We start from the raw sequence: 17,653 nt of genomic DNA, 5'->3' as shown, positions 1-17,653 counted from the left end.
TCACTCTATGCTGGTTGCCAATAGATTGCGTCATCAAAAACGTCATTGTTCGGTAAAATGTATTCGGCCTTTTCACTTATTCGGCCGAACACCAAACGTGCTTTTTTATATATTTTCGGCCGAATAATTTCAGTTGCCGAACATTCAGTGGATCCCTACATTTTAATTAAATGTTGTTTGGCCAATATGAAACAAAGACTTTATCTGTTGTAACAACAACAATCACCAGGCCGTTGGCGCCATCTGCAGGCAGGGCTCCAAACTGCGACTAAAATGGTCGCATTTGCGACCAAATATATTTATTTGCGAGTGAAATTTCTGCCAAGGTCGCCATTGGCGACAATACAAATTTACTCCCTTTGATTGTAAAATCTGCATCATACATGCATGTTTTATAACCAGTAGCCTATCGCTTCATTTGTTTTGTTAACGTCATGAAATGAGACGCTTTGTGTGAACTGAGTGAAAGCGCCAAAATATGAACGGGTAAAGCGAATGTCACCTTTCGCGCCAGAAAAAAAATGTCAAAGCGAAAAATATTGGACTTCTTCAAGCAATCCTCATCTCTGTCAATCACCCGACACATTATACCAGACCAGACTGCATGACACACCTGCTAACAAATAATATGCGATATTTTAAATGCGTCATTCTGTTCATAGAACGCTCCATATGAAAGTTTTTTTTTTTTTGCAAAGCCAATCTAGCGCTGGCTCCATGACGAGCCAATAATCAGAGTTGTTCCCTGCACCGCACAGCTTAGTTTCTAGATGTAGAAACTAGAATGTTTTGCCGGACTGGACAAAAGCGAAGCGAACTGGACGAGATGAGACAGAGTGTCTGCGCGCGAGCAATAGTGCGCGAGAGAGACCGAGTGTGTCTGTGCGCGAGCAATAGTGCGCGAGAGAGACCGACGTCGAGCAATAGTGCGCGAGAGACTTCAAATAACAAGAGACCTTTCAAATAACAACTACAGAATTTTATTAACTGACATCGGGATCCCGCTTACATGGGTACCTTCCAAATAAATCAATAATTTGACACAAAATATTGATTTAAAAACGATTGTATTGCTTCCGTGTCCATGACAACGCTCTGTTTTTCATGGCAACTAGCTGTGTCTTATCAAGAAATAATATACTGCATTCTACATTAGAATTTAACCAAGCCATGTAATAATAGGTAATAATAATAATAACAGAAGATAATATCTCTAGTCAATCCTAATAATTATTATAAATACAATGTATATAAAATATAAATACAATTTAAAATATTAATAAATTATTTATTTTTATTTATTCTGGAGATGCACTGAATTTTGGTGAATAAGAATAATAACAGAAGATAATATCTCTAGTCTATCCTAATAATTATAAATACAATGTATATAAAATATAAATACAATTTAAAATATTAATACATTAGGCCTATTTATTTTTATTTATTCTGGAGATGCACTGAATTTTGGTGAATAAGAGGACCCATTTTATTTTGATGCACATAAGCAGGAAATGTAGCACAATATGAATGTAAAAAGCAGTTATAATTAGGCTATGTGACAAATCAACAAATAATCGTGATAATTAATCGTGATATCAATATTGATCAAAATAATCGTGATTATCATTTTGGCCAAAATCGTGCAGCCCTACTGAGGTATGATCACGAGACACAAAATTTTTTTTGTGACTTTAGTTCAAGAGCGGGCAAAGAAATAGCGGGGAAAACGGAGTTCATTACAGGAACTAACCATTTTTAAAAAAAGACACTGTGAGAAAACACGGGGACAGTAACAAGCATAAAAATGCACGCGATCACATAATCGCGAAGAATGCTCCACAGACTGCACCGTTAGCACGTGCAGTTTCTCGTGCATGCGAGCTGCGGGAATTTATTATTTATTATATAAAAAAATTTATTTGACTATATAGTTCATAAGTCGGAAGTGATATTCAGTTCCCAAATAAGCTTCAGTTCCCAGAACATTCACAAGATGAAAATGCTGAAACTGTAAGAAGAGGAGAGACATGCACACAACAGGGTGACTAAAAGTAAATGCATTGTTATGTGGCTCTTAAAAAAATTATTTGGCGCCTGTTTTTTTCCCCTATAGGAGCCAATGGCTCCTTACTTGATTTTTTTGTTTGGAGCCCTGGCAGGCATTTGTTAAAATACATAATGTACATAAGCTGATTGTTTACATTATGCATATTACATTACATTGTGCATTTTAACAGTGTCATTCAATAAAACCATTGATACTTTATTAGAACCAATTGTTCAATTAGGTATATTTCTATTACCACACAAACAATTGAATTACTCAATTAATCGGCAAAACAATTGGATTACTCTATTACCAAAATAATCGTTAGTGACAGCCCTATTAAATAATGTAATGTACGTAATATTATATTAAGCAATTTTTACATTTAGCAGAAGCATTTCTTTCTTTAATAATGTTGTAACTTCAAAAAATGTATTCTGCAATCTTATTAGGTAAACTGAAATTGAACAGAAAAAAAAAAACAGGATTACATCCGTTTCTTTGTTTTAGCAACATTCACTAGATTTTTGCATCCTCTTCGCCGTGCAGGCGAGTCACTGCTGTGGCCTCAGTTCTGCAGCCAGTTACATCACCAACAAGCTGCGGATGTCCGCTGTGCTAGGTGATGGAAGCCTAAGCCAACATGAACGTATGTTTGCTTTCTAAATAAAGCTCCCTAATTAAACCATCTCATGCTGTGATAACATTACAGGATAAACAAAGCTCAGCCGGCAGAGGGAACGCCTCAGGTTCATCTAGTCCCAACCTTGTCAATCACTGCCGAAATAGCCAAAGCAATTGAGTTGGTTTCAAATCTTACGTCTGGCCAATTGCAGTTCGCATTACAGAACAGCTTATAATACCCATAAATGTAAATACAGGCCTCATGCCTCTCTTTATGAATCATAAACAGTGGTTTTTGCCTGTTCGTACTGTATCTGAACGGATGATATCCCCTTAGTTCAAAGTGGTTACCAGAGCAAAAAGAATTCAACCGATTTTGATGAGCTGACAGACAGTCCACTATTTCAGGAACACTTTTGGTTTCACTGCAGCCAAAAAATAAACAAAAAAGTGCAAAAAAAAAACAGAGGTAAAAGAAAAAAAGGAATGGGAAACTAAGAAATAGCGCTGCAAAGAGCAATGCCAATTAAGTTAACTGATTTTAGCATTTTACTTTGTGCATTACTTACTACCTATTACACTAAAACAAATTGTGGTCTAAACTACATCTTTTAAGCAGAGGATGCAGCCATTTACATGACTGAAAGTATATTTGCTGAGGTGAATCGAAATACACATCATCTCAGCCGCCAAAAGTCTCAGAGCCTCATCTGTGATACGCCACAACCACCTACAAGACACACACACACACACACATCCAGCTGTCAGACAAACAACGGCCCGAGGGTAAATTGTGTAAAAGTGCCTTTGGGACCAAAAGAAGGGGAAGGAAGTGAAGCGGTGACTCGGAGGAGAATGAGGGACCTTAGGTACAACGCAAACAAGTGTGAGGGAAGGAAAGACTGGTAGAAGATTAAATAATCTAGCCTCAGAATCCCATTCAGCTTAAATCCAAGTTTGTGCATTAAGATCATTGGATATAAATGTGAATTTGAGTTAGGGGTGGGCGTCGCGATATGACAACAACATCATATCACAATTTTTTTTCAGGAAAATCGTGATGCACAATTTTATCTCAATTCTTTTTCATGTTGGTTTTAATATTTTGCAAGTGACTGAGCATTACAGCCAAACTAATGTCCCTATTTAAAAAATAATAATAATGACAAAGATCTTTGTAAAAAATAATGACAAAGATTTTTATCTTCACCACTTTGGCCTAAACCCAAAGTGGTGAAGATAAAAATCTTTGTCATTATTTTCTTTGTTATTAAAAATCAAGAACAAAAGATACACATACAAACTTAATATACAAATGAAATAAACAGTGCTTTATTTATTTTTTAGCTAAAATAGGTGTATTTAACAGTAGCATTCAAGAAAGTAATTACGGTAAATGAACAAATATGAAAATAAAACAACATAGATTTCACTGTATAAATTATACATTGATTCTTATTAAAGTTACTACAATTAATCAAGAGCAGTGAGTGATTTTGTGTTTTGTTGTTTTATTAAAATTAAAGTGATAGTTCTTCCAAAAATGAAAATTGTCATCATTTACTCTCTCAAGTTGTTTTAAACCCAAATAAGTTTCTTTCTTCTGATGAAAATAAAAGTTATTTGGAAGAATGTGGCTAACCAAACAGTTGATGTACACCAGTGATTTCCATAGTTTCCTACTATGGAAGTCAATGAGGACCAAGTCAAGTCAAGAATATTTGTATAGCGCTTTTCACAATACAGATTGTATCAAAGCAGCTTCACAGTATTAAATTAAAATAATAATAAAACGTCCATGTTTGGTAATGCTAATCAATAGTATTATTCATTGATTAATTAAAATGAATTTCCCCAACTGAGCAAGCCAAAGGCAACAGTGGCAAGGAAACGAAAAACTCCATCAGGTGACCTAATGGAGAAAAAAAAAAACCCAGGCTCAGTCGGGGGCCAGTTCTCCTCTGGCGGTTATATGAACTAGAGGCCGGATTTAACTGTAAGATTAAAACATTTATATGAATGCCTGGCTGAAGAGATGCGTCTTTAGTCTAGTTTTGAACTGGGAGAGTTCAAAAGAGAGACCAGCAACTGTTTGGAGTGTGACATTCTTCAAAATATCTTATTTTGTGTTCAGCACAAGGAAGAAATGAATACAGGTTTGGAACAACATTAGATTGAGTAAATAATGACAGAATTTTTTTTTTTGGGTGAACTATCCCTTCAAGGACAAGCGACAGCATGTTTACTATTAGGCTAATGTCTCATTAAGACCTGCACGCGACTAATATACACACATTTGACAAGCAGATTTTCTCTAAATTTTCTCTGTTTGTTTTCACATTAGACATAACCAACTTTGTGTATTTGACAGTATTAGTACAACAATAAGACTCGAAAGATAACCAGTAACAAGCGCTGTTTGACAGGCTTTTAGTTCCTGCGCTTCGGGTGATTGCGCTCAGAAAAGCGCATGTTAGAACAGCACATCAGCACGTGAATCACATGTTTAACCGGCAAGGCTTTAAAGAGGTCATCGAATGCCCATTTTCCACAAGTTGCTATAATTCTTTAGGGTCTTCATGTAAAGTGCAAGACACGTAAAGTGCTGCCTTGGCAGACAGTATACAAATGGCTGAGTAGGGCTGCACGATTAATCGTATTTTAATCGCGATAACAATATCTGCCTCTCTCGATTCATTTTAAATACCGGTAATCGTAGCAATATTTGCCTACTCATTATTTAAACTGAAAAACGCCTTTTTTTGTTGTTGACATTTGTGTCAAGTCAACGCTAGCGTTGATGTTTGTAGTTGCCAGATGTAAGCTTAAATCCCCCCCAAAAGAGCTTTTCTCTTACAAGTTCTGCCTGGTGTTTTACTTAATCTGGGCAATCTGGCAACCCTGCGCACGCTCGCTCTACACTGAAGAAAAAGCACTGATGATCTGAAAACAAACATGTACTGGAGTTTAGCAATCTCCACAGCGATATTCTGCTTACATGAAATTGTCATACAGCCAGTCTGTTACTTCACAAACCACTTGTGCTTTTTGTGTGACTAAATCTGCCAATCAAACCTTCAGCAATTTATTTGGGAAAAATCTAAACATGGATCTCCACCTTATTGTTTGGGATTATATTTGCAGAATTAAATAAACAATAATTTGGAATTATTGGAAATAATGAGGAATTTCACTGTTCTATCTTTTGAAGTTTAAGGTTTTACCAGTTTTCGTGATGTGAATCAGTTGAAAAAGACAGCCACTGACACAATTTTCACTATCTATCAACAAGTAGGCTGTCGTTCTTTGCAGTATGAATTTGCAGAGCGATCTGGATCTGTAGTTTGTCTCACTTGCAACCGAATTGTCGCTTAGAAGATATAATGTAAAGATCACAAAGCACTCGTCAAAACCATGCATTTTGTATTGACTTGCCACCTACAGGCCTTTTAGGTGAAGTGTAGGTTGGTAAAGAATGCGCGAAATGGCCGTTAGGCCTATTACATTACCACTTTTGATAATTATGCAATTTATATACAAGTCTCTTCTCTTTCTCTGTAATTCCTCAAATGAGAATAATTGGGATTAATTACCGTGATTATAATTTTGAGCAAAATAATCGTGATTATCAATTTAACCATTATCGTGCAGCCCTATGGCTGAGGGCGGAAATATGCTAATACGGGACAGTTCGTCAGTGGTCGTGGGCGGAGCATGAGCAATATGACGGCTTGTCGGCTTGACAACGGCTTGATTATTGATTATTGAGAGTGTTTAGGCTTTTTGAGGATTGAAAAATATCCACTCACTCTTTTTTTTTTATTGTATGGTGGTTGTGTCCACACACTGCAATGACACATATGTAAACATCATATAAAAGAGAATTTTGCATCCTATAACCCCTTTAAAGCACATGCAAATAATTCAATTCTGTGAACTGAAGTGTCCCGTTACTCTGCGTTAACATTTGATGAATATACATTGCGTTGTACATGTTGAGACGGAGGCGCCAGAACTGCAACTGATAGAAGAATGCACTGTAGCACGACACTACGATATTTCTTCAAAAGCAGATCGTGGAGACATTTTAATCGTCCACGATAAAAAAAAAAATAAAAAATAAAAATAAAAAAATAAAAAAATCACACACCCCTAATTTGAGTACACAAAAAATAAATAATACTCAAGAAAATCAACTTCAGGAAAAAAAAAATCCCTTCTGAGTGTGAACAACCCCTGATTAATTTTTCAATAAAAATGAGGCTTGCGCTTGACAAGTTGCTAATCCGGAATAAAATTCTGATCAAATGTGAAATTGAAAAGAAAAAACAATAAAGTCACAAAATTATTGGGATTTCATATGATTTGTGATTTCAGATATTGCTTAAGAAAATAACCAAATACCAGCTCTCACATCTGACGAGAGAATAATAGTGTTTTAAAATATCACTTTATAGTTTTTTTGACAATGCTTTATCTTCAGACTGAAGCTGTTTTAAGTTCCAAATTTTACTACAATAATTATTTGAAGTTATTTCTTAATTGACTAATCAAATAAACGAATAATATAAATATATTAATAATTTTATGTGTAAAATTGGTAACACTTTTCATCAGTTCAAAAAATGTTCATCAGTTAACAGTTCACTGTATTGGTTAACATGAACTAACAATGCACAATATTTCTACAGTATCTAATAATCTTAGTTAATGTTAATCTCATCTTTTACTAAATTTTTAAGATTAAAAGTTGATTAAAATCTGTTAACATTAGTTAAAGCACTGAACAAACGTGAACATTAAGATTTTTTTACTAACATTTAGACAGGTAATAAATGCTGTAAATCATAATATAACAAATTATTGTAAAGTGTGTCAATATAAGTAATTTTATTGTAAAATACTGTAAAAAAAAATTCTCAATTAACATACCGGTACACTACCGTTAAATTTTTTTTTAAGAAGATTTCGATTTTGGAACTCTCTTAAAATACAGTAAAACCACAGCAATACTGTGAAAAGTTATTACAATTTAAAATAACTGTTTTATATATTAAAATGTAATTTATTGCTGTGATGGCAAAGCTGAATTTTCAGTCATCATTACTCCAGTCTTAAGTGTCACATGATCCTGCAGAAATAATTATAATATTCCAATTTGCTGCTCAAGAAAAAAAATTAAATATATATATATTATTATTATAAATGTTGAAAACAGTTGTGCCGCTTAATATTTTTGTGGAAACTGTGATAAAAATGTTCAGGATTCTTTGATGAATAGAAAGTTAAGAAAGAACATTTATTTGAAACAGAAATCTTTTGTAACAATGTCATAACCTTTACTCTCTCACACTTTGCATCCTTGCTGAATAAAAGTAAAACCTTACTAACACTAAACTTCTGAACAGTAGTGCACTTTTACAGTAAATTTTGTTAAAACTATTATTCTTGTAAAGTAAAACAAGTCATCTTATCTATTTTTTGTTTGTTTTTTAAAGCTAAAAAATGTTGCCAAAGGTGCCTCTGCCTCTATGACGCATTCCATTTGAAATGTAAAATCAGCTGGCACCTGTGTCTGATCAACAATCTCCCGTCTCTCTACCTCTTACTATGGCCCAACTCTAAAACTTCAGAAATGTCCCCTGTGCATTAGCATCCAATGAATGTCGCCGGTTTCAGTTACACTAAATTTAAACTAGACAAATGCCACACATATCTGCTCGTGCCTCGCCCCAGGAAACAAGCCCCTCAAACCCACCACATTACAGATCCCCTCTCACACAGTGTTCAGATTCTGTAACAAAAAACACACCAACTCTGACACCCGACGAGTCAGACGATTCACCGGTACACATGGTCCTCTTACTGGAGCTAAGCTAACAGCTAAACTGCCCCAAACATAGCTCTAGAAACAACTTGTGGGACATGAGTTTGAAATGTTGATGACCCTTACGATTAGTATCAAGTCCCCTTAATGCGTGTAAAGCTGATTCACTGTCATGTATTACAACACCACATTCTGGCAGCAAATCAACATGAAGCCCAAAATAAGAACAGCAGCGCCACATGGATGTAACCACCACGGACAACGAAGCTGTAGCTTTAGCAATACATGCTTTTGCGTTTCCAGAGGATAAGAGAAAGAAGAGGAAGCATTTTTAACCAGATCATATTTGTTGGACTGAAAATAAAATAATTAATTGGAGATGGGAAACTTATTGATCACTGGTAAGGCCTTGAGAGCCCACCTCATGTTGCTCTAAACCTGTATGACTTTCTTTCTTCTGTGGAACTAATGAAGTGACGATATTTTGAGAAATGTTTTACTGTTTTGTTTTTGGTTCATGGAAGTCAATGGTTATTCTGCAAAACATATTTTGTGTTTTAGATGCCTTTAACCCAGCAGAGGCGAGCTGGCACGGCTGTTGAAGTTCACCTGTTGACCACCAAGGTCGCACAGACCAACTTCTGTGAACAATTGAATAATAAGGCTAATGACTGAAATTTTGTGGGGGTGCGAAATCGTTAACTTCCATGTAGACTTTCATGCTGGAGTTTAGCAAACTTCTGAAGCTACAATATCCATAATATCTCATCATGGTTCCTCTGTGATGGATCGCCTGCAAGCAGATCATTCACACATTTATGTTGCATGTTAACACGGTGTTGCAGAGGCAAAAATGAGTCAGCACTGTTAGCCTGCTTCAAACCCTGGGCAGAATTGAATATGAATATAATTTTTTTTTTAAATGCACTTCATTAACACAAACACTTGCATGTTTGAGCAGATGATGTTTATGCTATTGAGAGTTTTATAAACTATTTCTGCTGAATATTCACTGCCACAATGTTAGGGTGTTGCGAGTTGCTAGGGTATTGCTGTGCGGTTGCTAGGGTGATTACTACTAGGTGGTTTCTTACTGGTTAAGTCAGAAAGAGCCAACCCCCTGCATAAGGCATTCTCTCCTTCAATGCAAATCTAGAAGTATTTTCCCCTAATTTTTGTAACATTTGCCAGGCAAACTTCTTTAGCCCAATGGTCTAGAAAAAGTAATGGCACATCTCCTAAACAAGACGCACCATTTTAGGTATCATTCATGTCCGTAGCACAATGATGTGCGACAAGTTGTGCACTGTAGAGTAACACGGTTAGGGGTAATGTTTTAGAAAAAAAGAAAAAAATCTAGAAACCAAAATTGATGCTTTCTTTAGGAAGCAGCAGCAACAAAAAATGTTCCAATACATTTTTTTCCCAATCAATGTTTAAAATTGTTTTAATGTCACAATAGATTTCATGGTAACGTCCTACCATACTAGCGGCTTGCAGTTACACTGTTGTGGTCTAAATAAAACTGCCAGGCTAAGCTACACCCCATTACTCGTCCCCTGACCAACAAGCGTCAATGATACACCTGAGTCTGCGGCCTCACCTGGGGACGTAGCGCACAGCATTTTAACACTTCTCTGCTGCTCGGCACACACAGCGCGAGGCGGTGCAGGGCTGAAAGGTGTGGCGATTTGTCCGGCGGCACTTGCTGGACGAGGGGGGAGTTCTCCTCTGACGGGACTAGCGAACCTGCCCTCTACCAATTCTGCTGTGGCTTAAAATAACCCACCCTGAGAGCGATGTAATTTCAGTCTTTCCCACGACTGAGACAGCCAGCCAGCCAGATGAGCAGATGCATGCTAGCAGATGCTAAACACTGCACGCCCCGCTTTTTCTTCACCGACATTTAACTACCCATTCCTAAAAATACCTCTAGACTGGTACTCATGCACTCTGTCAACCTGGTTTTTCAGAGCCTGAAGACCGTAAGAAGATACAAAGGTGTATCATAAAACTAAAAGACAAAACATACACACTTACAGGTGGCATTTTGGGCCAACTACTAATGGAAAAGAGAAAGAGACAGAGAAAGACTCAACCCCCTTTTCTGTTTCTGTCTAGGCAGGAGGGTCTCGTGCCCCTCCCCTTGAATTCCACTGCCATCTGAAGACCACATGCTGTGTCTGGGCACTACGCCAGACAGCTCCACACTATCTGACTTTACCCAGCCCTGAGAGAGCACCTTCTGCCCTACTACTGCCACCTTTACAGTGGAAGAGGCCACTTTTACTGCACACTCAAACTCTGTCTTAGAAACAAGGGACAAAGCCTTCATTCTGACGGCATAAAATTATTTAGATTTTTGAAACTAAGAATTTGAGATAGCATAACATAATAGTAGCAGGCAAGTATGACAGTTTTCATAAAAATTATGGTTTGTGTTCTGATATTTTATAATCTCCAAACTAGAGATTCATCAAACATCAACAGGGCTCCAGACTTACATTTGGTTTAATGGACTAACATTAGAACTAAGTTCTACAGATGGTGGCACCAGAACCTGATTTCCACTAACATACACTAAAAATAACATTTAAATTGGATAATATTTAGAGCTTTGAAGTGCTGAAAAAAGTATGAAGCACAGACCTTGAAAAGTGCTTGAATTTCACTCTCAAAGGGTTGTACGAACCCTGAAATGAATTCAAACATTTGACTATTTCTGCCAAAATACCATGATTACAGTGTTACTACATTAAAGGGATAGTTCACTTTGAAATAAAATTTTGGTATGTTTTAGCTTACCTGAAGTGCATCCAATCATTGTGCACTTACGATGGGGATTTTTTTTAATTTGGACTTTTCTCTGCATGCTATTAGAGACATCTCTGCATGCTTTTGGATACAGTTTACAGTTTTGGATATACCTGCATTATATGACTGAGAGACAAGAACGGTTTGACCTAAAAATATCAAAATTTAAACTACTGCAGAGACAAAAACACCTACATATTGGATGCACTTCAGGTAAGCTAAACCATACCAAAATTTAATTTCAAAGTGAACTATCCCTTTAAATCAACGATGAATGTTTGTCGTTCATGGCACAATGATTCTCCTGGTTTCCACGTCAGCACTCTTTGATCGGAAATGGTTTATAACAAGAGAATTCTGTGGCAAATTTGAATGCTTTTCACTAGATCTCGCAATGATGTTATTAGAGGTTTTTTACCGATAACGATAATTAGGTTGGACCACGCTGGACAATAACCGATTAATCAACCCATTGTCTTTCAAATGGATACTGAATGGTAACAAACATAACCCATAAAATAGTGTTGAAAATGTAGGCTACTATACTTTTAAATATAGGTATTAATATATTATTAGTAATATATTAGTTCATAGTGTATTAACTAATGTTGCAACTATACAATGTAAAAATGTATTAGTAGCCTAAATGTTGAAATTATCAATGAACAACTTGTATTACTCTTAGTTAATGTTACAAATGGACTCTTATTGTACTGTTGGCATTTCATATAAATCCAAATAGTCATGCTTAAAGATGTTCATCTTTAAATAGGCCTATCTACACAAAGGCCATAGCATTAGACACATAGGGCCTACAGTATGTACTGTAATACTCTCTCACCTTATTAAACATTTGGGTGTTGGATTTGTTTTTGTCACATTATTTTAACAGCTTGAGGTAGGCTACTGATGTTACTAGCAACCTCTCAGCCTGGACGGCAAACATAATGCAGCATCAAAATGTATTATTTATAATAATATGAAAAACACGCACTGTATATTGTTTCGTTTTCTATGTTTTAAAACGTATCTGAAGTGTCCCGTTCTGTGCAGCCTCATGTGTCAAAACAAACACCACGAAGCATCAGTGGTGGTTTTTATTTTGCCTCTAGAGGCCGCTCTCGTAATGTATAGGCTAATGATAGCGCACACTTCTCAGCAGCTTCAGCAACAGACACATCCGGGAAAAACTATTGGCCGGCAAAACCGATCAATCAGGCGATTATTAATACTCAAACGCTTTCTCCAATGAATCTCCCAGTGCTGTGTAGTAACAGTATTGCGTGATCACTACGCGAGTAATCCTGTTCTGAGATTAATAGTCCGCGCAGCTCAAACAAGAAGCGCTGTTTCGTTTGTTTGTTTTTCATATGCAACATAAATGGCAGCTCTTATCAGTGCGACATCTAACAAAATGTAGGCTACTTGCACCGGCAAGAAAAAAAAGTCACAAAATGTCTGGAGCCTGATCAAGAAATTGTGGTTTGGATTCAGTAACATGATATGAAATAGCTATGAAAGAAAAAGATGTTCAATAAGTCAAAAACCTTAAAAAAATGTGTTACAATGAAACTTAATTATAAAAAAAAAAAAAAAAAAAGTATAATAATTAATAACAAATAAATAATTAAATAATTGTATGGTTTCTACTTTTCTGCTCAAAATAATAAATATATTGCCATGTCACATCCGGTTATGTTTGGAAAAACTGCACAGAAAAGTTCAAATTAATAGTTGCCTCATGGCCTACTCAAATTCATCTGGGGTGGGTCATTCAAGGTGACGATGGCCACTATGCAAATATTCACAGATTAACCAAACGAGCAGACAGTCCTGTGAGATTTCACTTTGGACTAAACATCACTGAGAACTAACAGAACTAGAGTTTTATTGAGTGTGATTAACCCTGTTAACAAAAGTTGGGAATTGTATTTGATTTACTTTGATTTGATTAAGTTGTCTGATTATGTAAAAATTTTTTTTACATAAATATAATAGTCAGGTCAAGTCAAATCACATTTATTTACCTATATAGCGCATTTTACAATACAGATTGTTTCAAAGCAGCTTTACAGAGATAATAAGAGAAAAAAGTTTATTTCCAGAAGAAAATAGCATCTTTTTTCTATTTATAAATTAAATAGACTAAATCGATTACATGTGGAAAAAAAGGAAAAATGGTGACAGAATGGGTAACAGGGTGGCAGATCTAAATGAAACTATTTTGGGACTAAATGTTGGTCATTAAATATTTTGTATGCAGTTTTCTCAACAGGGTTGAATGGTTGAATCTGACAAATATGTTGATGCATTGCTGTTATTGCAATTATCACAACAAGCAACAACAAATCAGATTTGTTAGAGATAGCGTTATGATGTGTGACTGATTTTGAGTGAGACTCAGATCAGTACATTAGCACTTAAACGGTCTCTAACGCTACACACACTGCCTAGTGTCAGCACTCCCGTTACATCACCCATACGCAGATTTGTCTTATCATCTTTGTTGTTTGATTCATTTTAAATTCATTTATATTTTTTTCTCCTCTATCTAACTGTACACTAACTATTGAGTTTAGGTGAATTACAGTAATTAAGCTTGAAAATGGGCATGCTAAAAAATCCATAAACCTTTAACATTTATATATATTTGTTTAAATCGGCAGACATTACAGCTTGCTGTGAATCTATAAAAATGCAAATGCTTACAATTATCAGCATTTTTCACCTTCAAGTGGCCATAATGTCATGCTTGGAAAGGTTTCAATTCTGTTTTATAAAGTTTCAGAGTTAAGTTTTTTGGTCAATAAAATGAGTTGAAAAAACATGGCAGCCAAAAAATAAATTACAATTAAAATAAACAAAATTAGTCATCAAAATTGAATAGGATGTGATTATATTGTGATATCTTACAAATAGAGACCTGACCTAATTCAACCGTCTCAGGTTGATTAACAAATACAATTCAGTTATCTTTGTCTAAAAACAACCAGAGGCATAAAACACAGACGAGTGACTGTGTATACAGTAACAACAGCCCTGCCCTTTAGCTACATTAAAATCCTGATGACTTCTTGCATGAGCGGACACCTACATAGCATACCTTGGGATAAAACCTGTTCAACAACTTGTATTTTTACTTAAAAATAAAATAAAACCCCTGTTTTATTCATGATATGTCACTGATGATATGGGGGGGGGGGGGGGGGGGGGGGCGATTAGACTATGCAAACCAACGGGCAAGATAGAAATTTAAGTTCCTAAACAATTATTTTCTCAGCAAAATCAGTTTGAAATTTTTCTTAAAGTTGGACTATAAGGTAGCTGAAAAAAATGAACACAGTTCGCTACCAATTATAATTTACAAATCTCTTATCAAACCTGTGTCTGCGTGTGCACAAATCATACATACGGGCCAAATTATACAGAGCAACTAACTTAAACCTCCTTGCACAAAGTTTTTTTTTATTTCCAACATTTAGTCCAAATACATCCTCCCAACTTCTGTCTCAAATTACAGGTTTTCTCTTCTCGTCTGTCAATTTCCATACAGACCATTAGGCGGTCGTGTGTGAGGTAAAATCTCTTTGTGCATTAACAAAAGCACAACAGTGATGTTTCCACTGATTCCTGTAGTTTTTGAAGTAGCAAAGTTACTGTTCACACCAAAATAATGCAGTATTTTACCTAATAACAAAACATGGTGATTGCTCCGATAAAATATGATAAAACGCTCAGTCCTCTTTTGCCTAGGCAATGTATGAAATATCCATATGCAATTTACTGATCATCATGCAATACTTTAAAAAAAAGCACGCAAACAAAAAAAGCCAGACATGGGTCCACCCACACACAGGCATTCTGCTTTCACTATACCCAAATCTCTTTCCTTCACGACACACTCGAGTACATTGACAGAGGCTGATAGGGGTGCTGCTTCTCACACACTTTTTTTCCTTAGGCAATTACACAAACATACACACATATAGTCTATGTCATTCCTTGCTTGTGGTAGCAAACTAGAGACAATCTGCATTGCTGCTTTTACATTATTATTATTATTAAACAAAATGTGATTATCAAATAATCAAAACCCTGGTATCAATTAAATTTCCACATTAAGTGGAAACACTTGCCGAGATATTTAACAACTCTTAAAACTTTGATAATGCAAAAGCATAAAAACTATCCCTCTAGGAAAATATTCACATTTATTACAGCAACACTTAGTGCTAATCTTAATGTGATTGGCATGTAAATATTGCTTAATGAAATATTTGAATAGCTATGTAGTTTGATAATGAGAAAAAAGCAAGAATACTTCATCAAAGAGTAGGCTATATCAAATTTAGCAGTTTTATGACTTTATGGATGAACACAATAATTGACATCAGATGCACACACAGAATATGTTTATATTCTGGAAAAGGAAAAACAGATCTACACCTCCCTGAACTGTAATGGGGACTCACAGGTGAAAAATCCAAATATCGTGCATAAGTTATTTTATTTCAGTAATTCAACTTAAAAGGTAAAACTGATATATTATATAGACACGTTACATGCAAAGTGAGATATTTCAAGCCTTTATTTGTTTGTCAAAATTTGTTATTTGTCAAAATTTTGATGATTATGGTTTACAGCTTATGAAAACCCCTAATTCAAAATTAGAATATTGTAAAAAATAAAATAAAAAAGTGGTATATTTCATTAAAATATCTCACTTTGCATTTAATGAGTCTATATAATATATTAGTTCCACGTTTTAAGTTGAATTACTGAAATAAATGAACTTTTGCACGATATTCAAATTGTTTTGAGTTTCACCTGTATATAATCATACATTTTAATAAATGTGTATTACCTAAATAAACGGTGACAGAACTAGATACTGTTTGTATTGATGTAAAATATGGAGAGATGGAACAGTGTAAGTTAGTATTAGTGGAAACTTATGGGTTGAAACTTTTTCCATGAGCTCTAACTGAAGGCAGAAGCAAGTGATAACAGAAACTTTTATAGCATTTCATTGTGCAGCAGCTGTCAGATTCGTGGTGGCTCAGTCTGTCTCAAATCACCTCAACGCGACTATGTTGTCCCAAAAAGGCTTTCTAGGTAACTTAGTCGGCTAACTAGGTTTTTTTTTTTTTTTGACCGGCTTAAAGTATTCAGGAAAGAGTATACAGGTGCTTGTTGGTTATATTTTAGTCCATTCACCCGCCTAAACTTGCGCTTCTCGTTTTCATTGGCTGAATTTACAACCACACAAAAAACTAAACAGAACTGCAGCTGTTGGTGTGAAGCGAAAAGCCGGCGAGTGCTGTCGTTCTAACGGCGCGGTCCGCTGCTTTTGATTGCGTGTTTTCAATGTGCTATAGACCTCCTCACTTTTTCGATGCATGATTCATGAGCTAATCTATACTGAACGAGTGTGAGAGAGTATCCCGAAGAAAAGGCACTGACCTGCGGGGCCTAACGGCGGCTGCTGCCCGTCCTCCCCGAAGATCAGTCTGAAGTCCAGCTCTTCATTCCCGGGGCAGTTTGCAGTAGTCATCGGGTTTGACAGCTCGGGCTCACCCCGTCTATGTACGCCGACTCTTTAATAAACTCACTACATTGACAAATATTGAAGGCAAAACTTTTTAACTTTTCCTCCGTGCTGTATTTCTCTAAGTCCGTGCAGAAAATGTTATTGCTTCTCCCTCAGAATAATCCAAACAGCTCGACCTTCTGCGGAGATTCAGCGAACTCGCAGCGGCTTCAACTTTCTGCCCGTGGCGTTGTGCGTCAGCGCGACCGTTGGTCGAGTTCGTCCGTAAATTCGCTTCTCCTCTCCGTTTCGAGGCTCGAGCTCCTATCCCAACTTTTACTAACAGCGCGTGACAGGGCAGTTCCAGCGGTGACGTCAGGCGAGTCGGCAGACAACACAAGCGCGCGCACACGCGCATATACACGCACTCAATCACTCACTCACGCACACACATACACAAACTTAGTGGGCTTATGGGTCTTGTAGTTTTTGTAACGGCTGCAGTTGAATCACCCGTCCTCTTTCAAAGACCACGTGCTTCAGTGCATTTTATTGTAAAAGCAACACACTATACAAATGACATTAATATAAACTCTGAAATAATTTAATATAACTGAATAAAATGTTATATTTTGTAACATATTATTAATGTAACATATTATTATATTATCATTATTATTATAATCATTATATTTAATAATCAATATCAATTATATTATATAATTTATCCGTGCCATATTCACAATACAGCAAAGCATCTCGTATATTGCTTACTTATTTTACACCATAAAGTTGTATCATTTACATC

At 36.0% G+C, this 17,653-nt stretch overlaps 1 protein-coding gene across 2 annotated transcripts in view; it reads right to left on the bottom strand.

Annotated features, from left to right (window-relative positions):
• nfatc3a (nuclear factor of activated T cells 3a) overlaps positions 1-17,299 on the bottom strand; it is a 78,946-nt gene extending 61,647 nt beyond the window's left edge. Inside the window, exon 1 of one of the 2 annotated variants that reach the window (XM_079587377.1) lies at positions 16,779-17,299. In XM_079587377.1, the coding sequence (XP_079443503.1) occupies positions 16,779-16,869 (91 nt within the window). In that variant the 5' untranslated portion in view covers positions 16,870-17,299. Of the gene's footprint in view, positions 1-10,104; positions 10,205-16,778 lie in introns of those variants that run through there. The other variant, XM_079587378.1, reaches the window with a different exon arrangement.
• Positions 17,300-17,653: the final 354 nt, after the last annotated feature.

This window comes from Phoxinus phoxinus (genome assembly GCF_949152265.1).
Source record: "Phoxinus phoxinus genome assembly, chromosome: 2".
Taxonomy (NCBI): Eukaryota; Metazoa; Chordata; class Actinopteri; order Cypriniformes; family Leuciscidae; genus Phoxinus; species Phoxinus phoxinus.
Note: the sequence above shows the minus strand (reverse complement) of the source record. Positions and strands in the feature narration are given on the sequence as shown.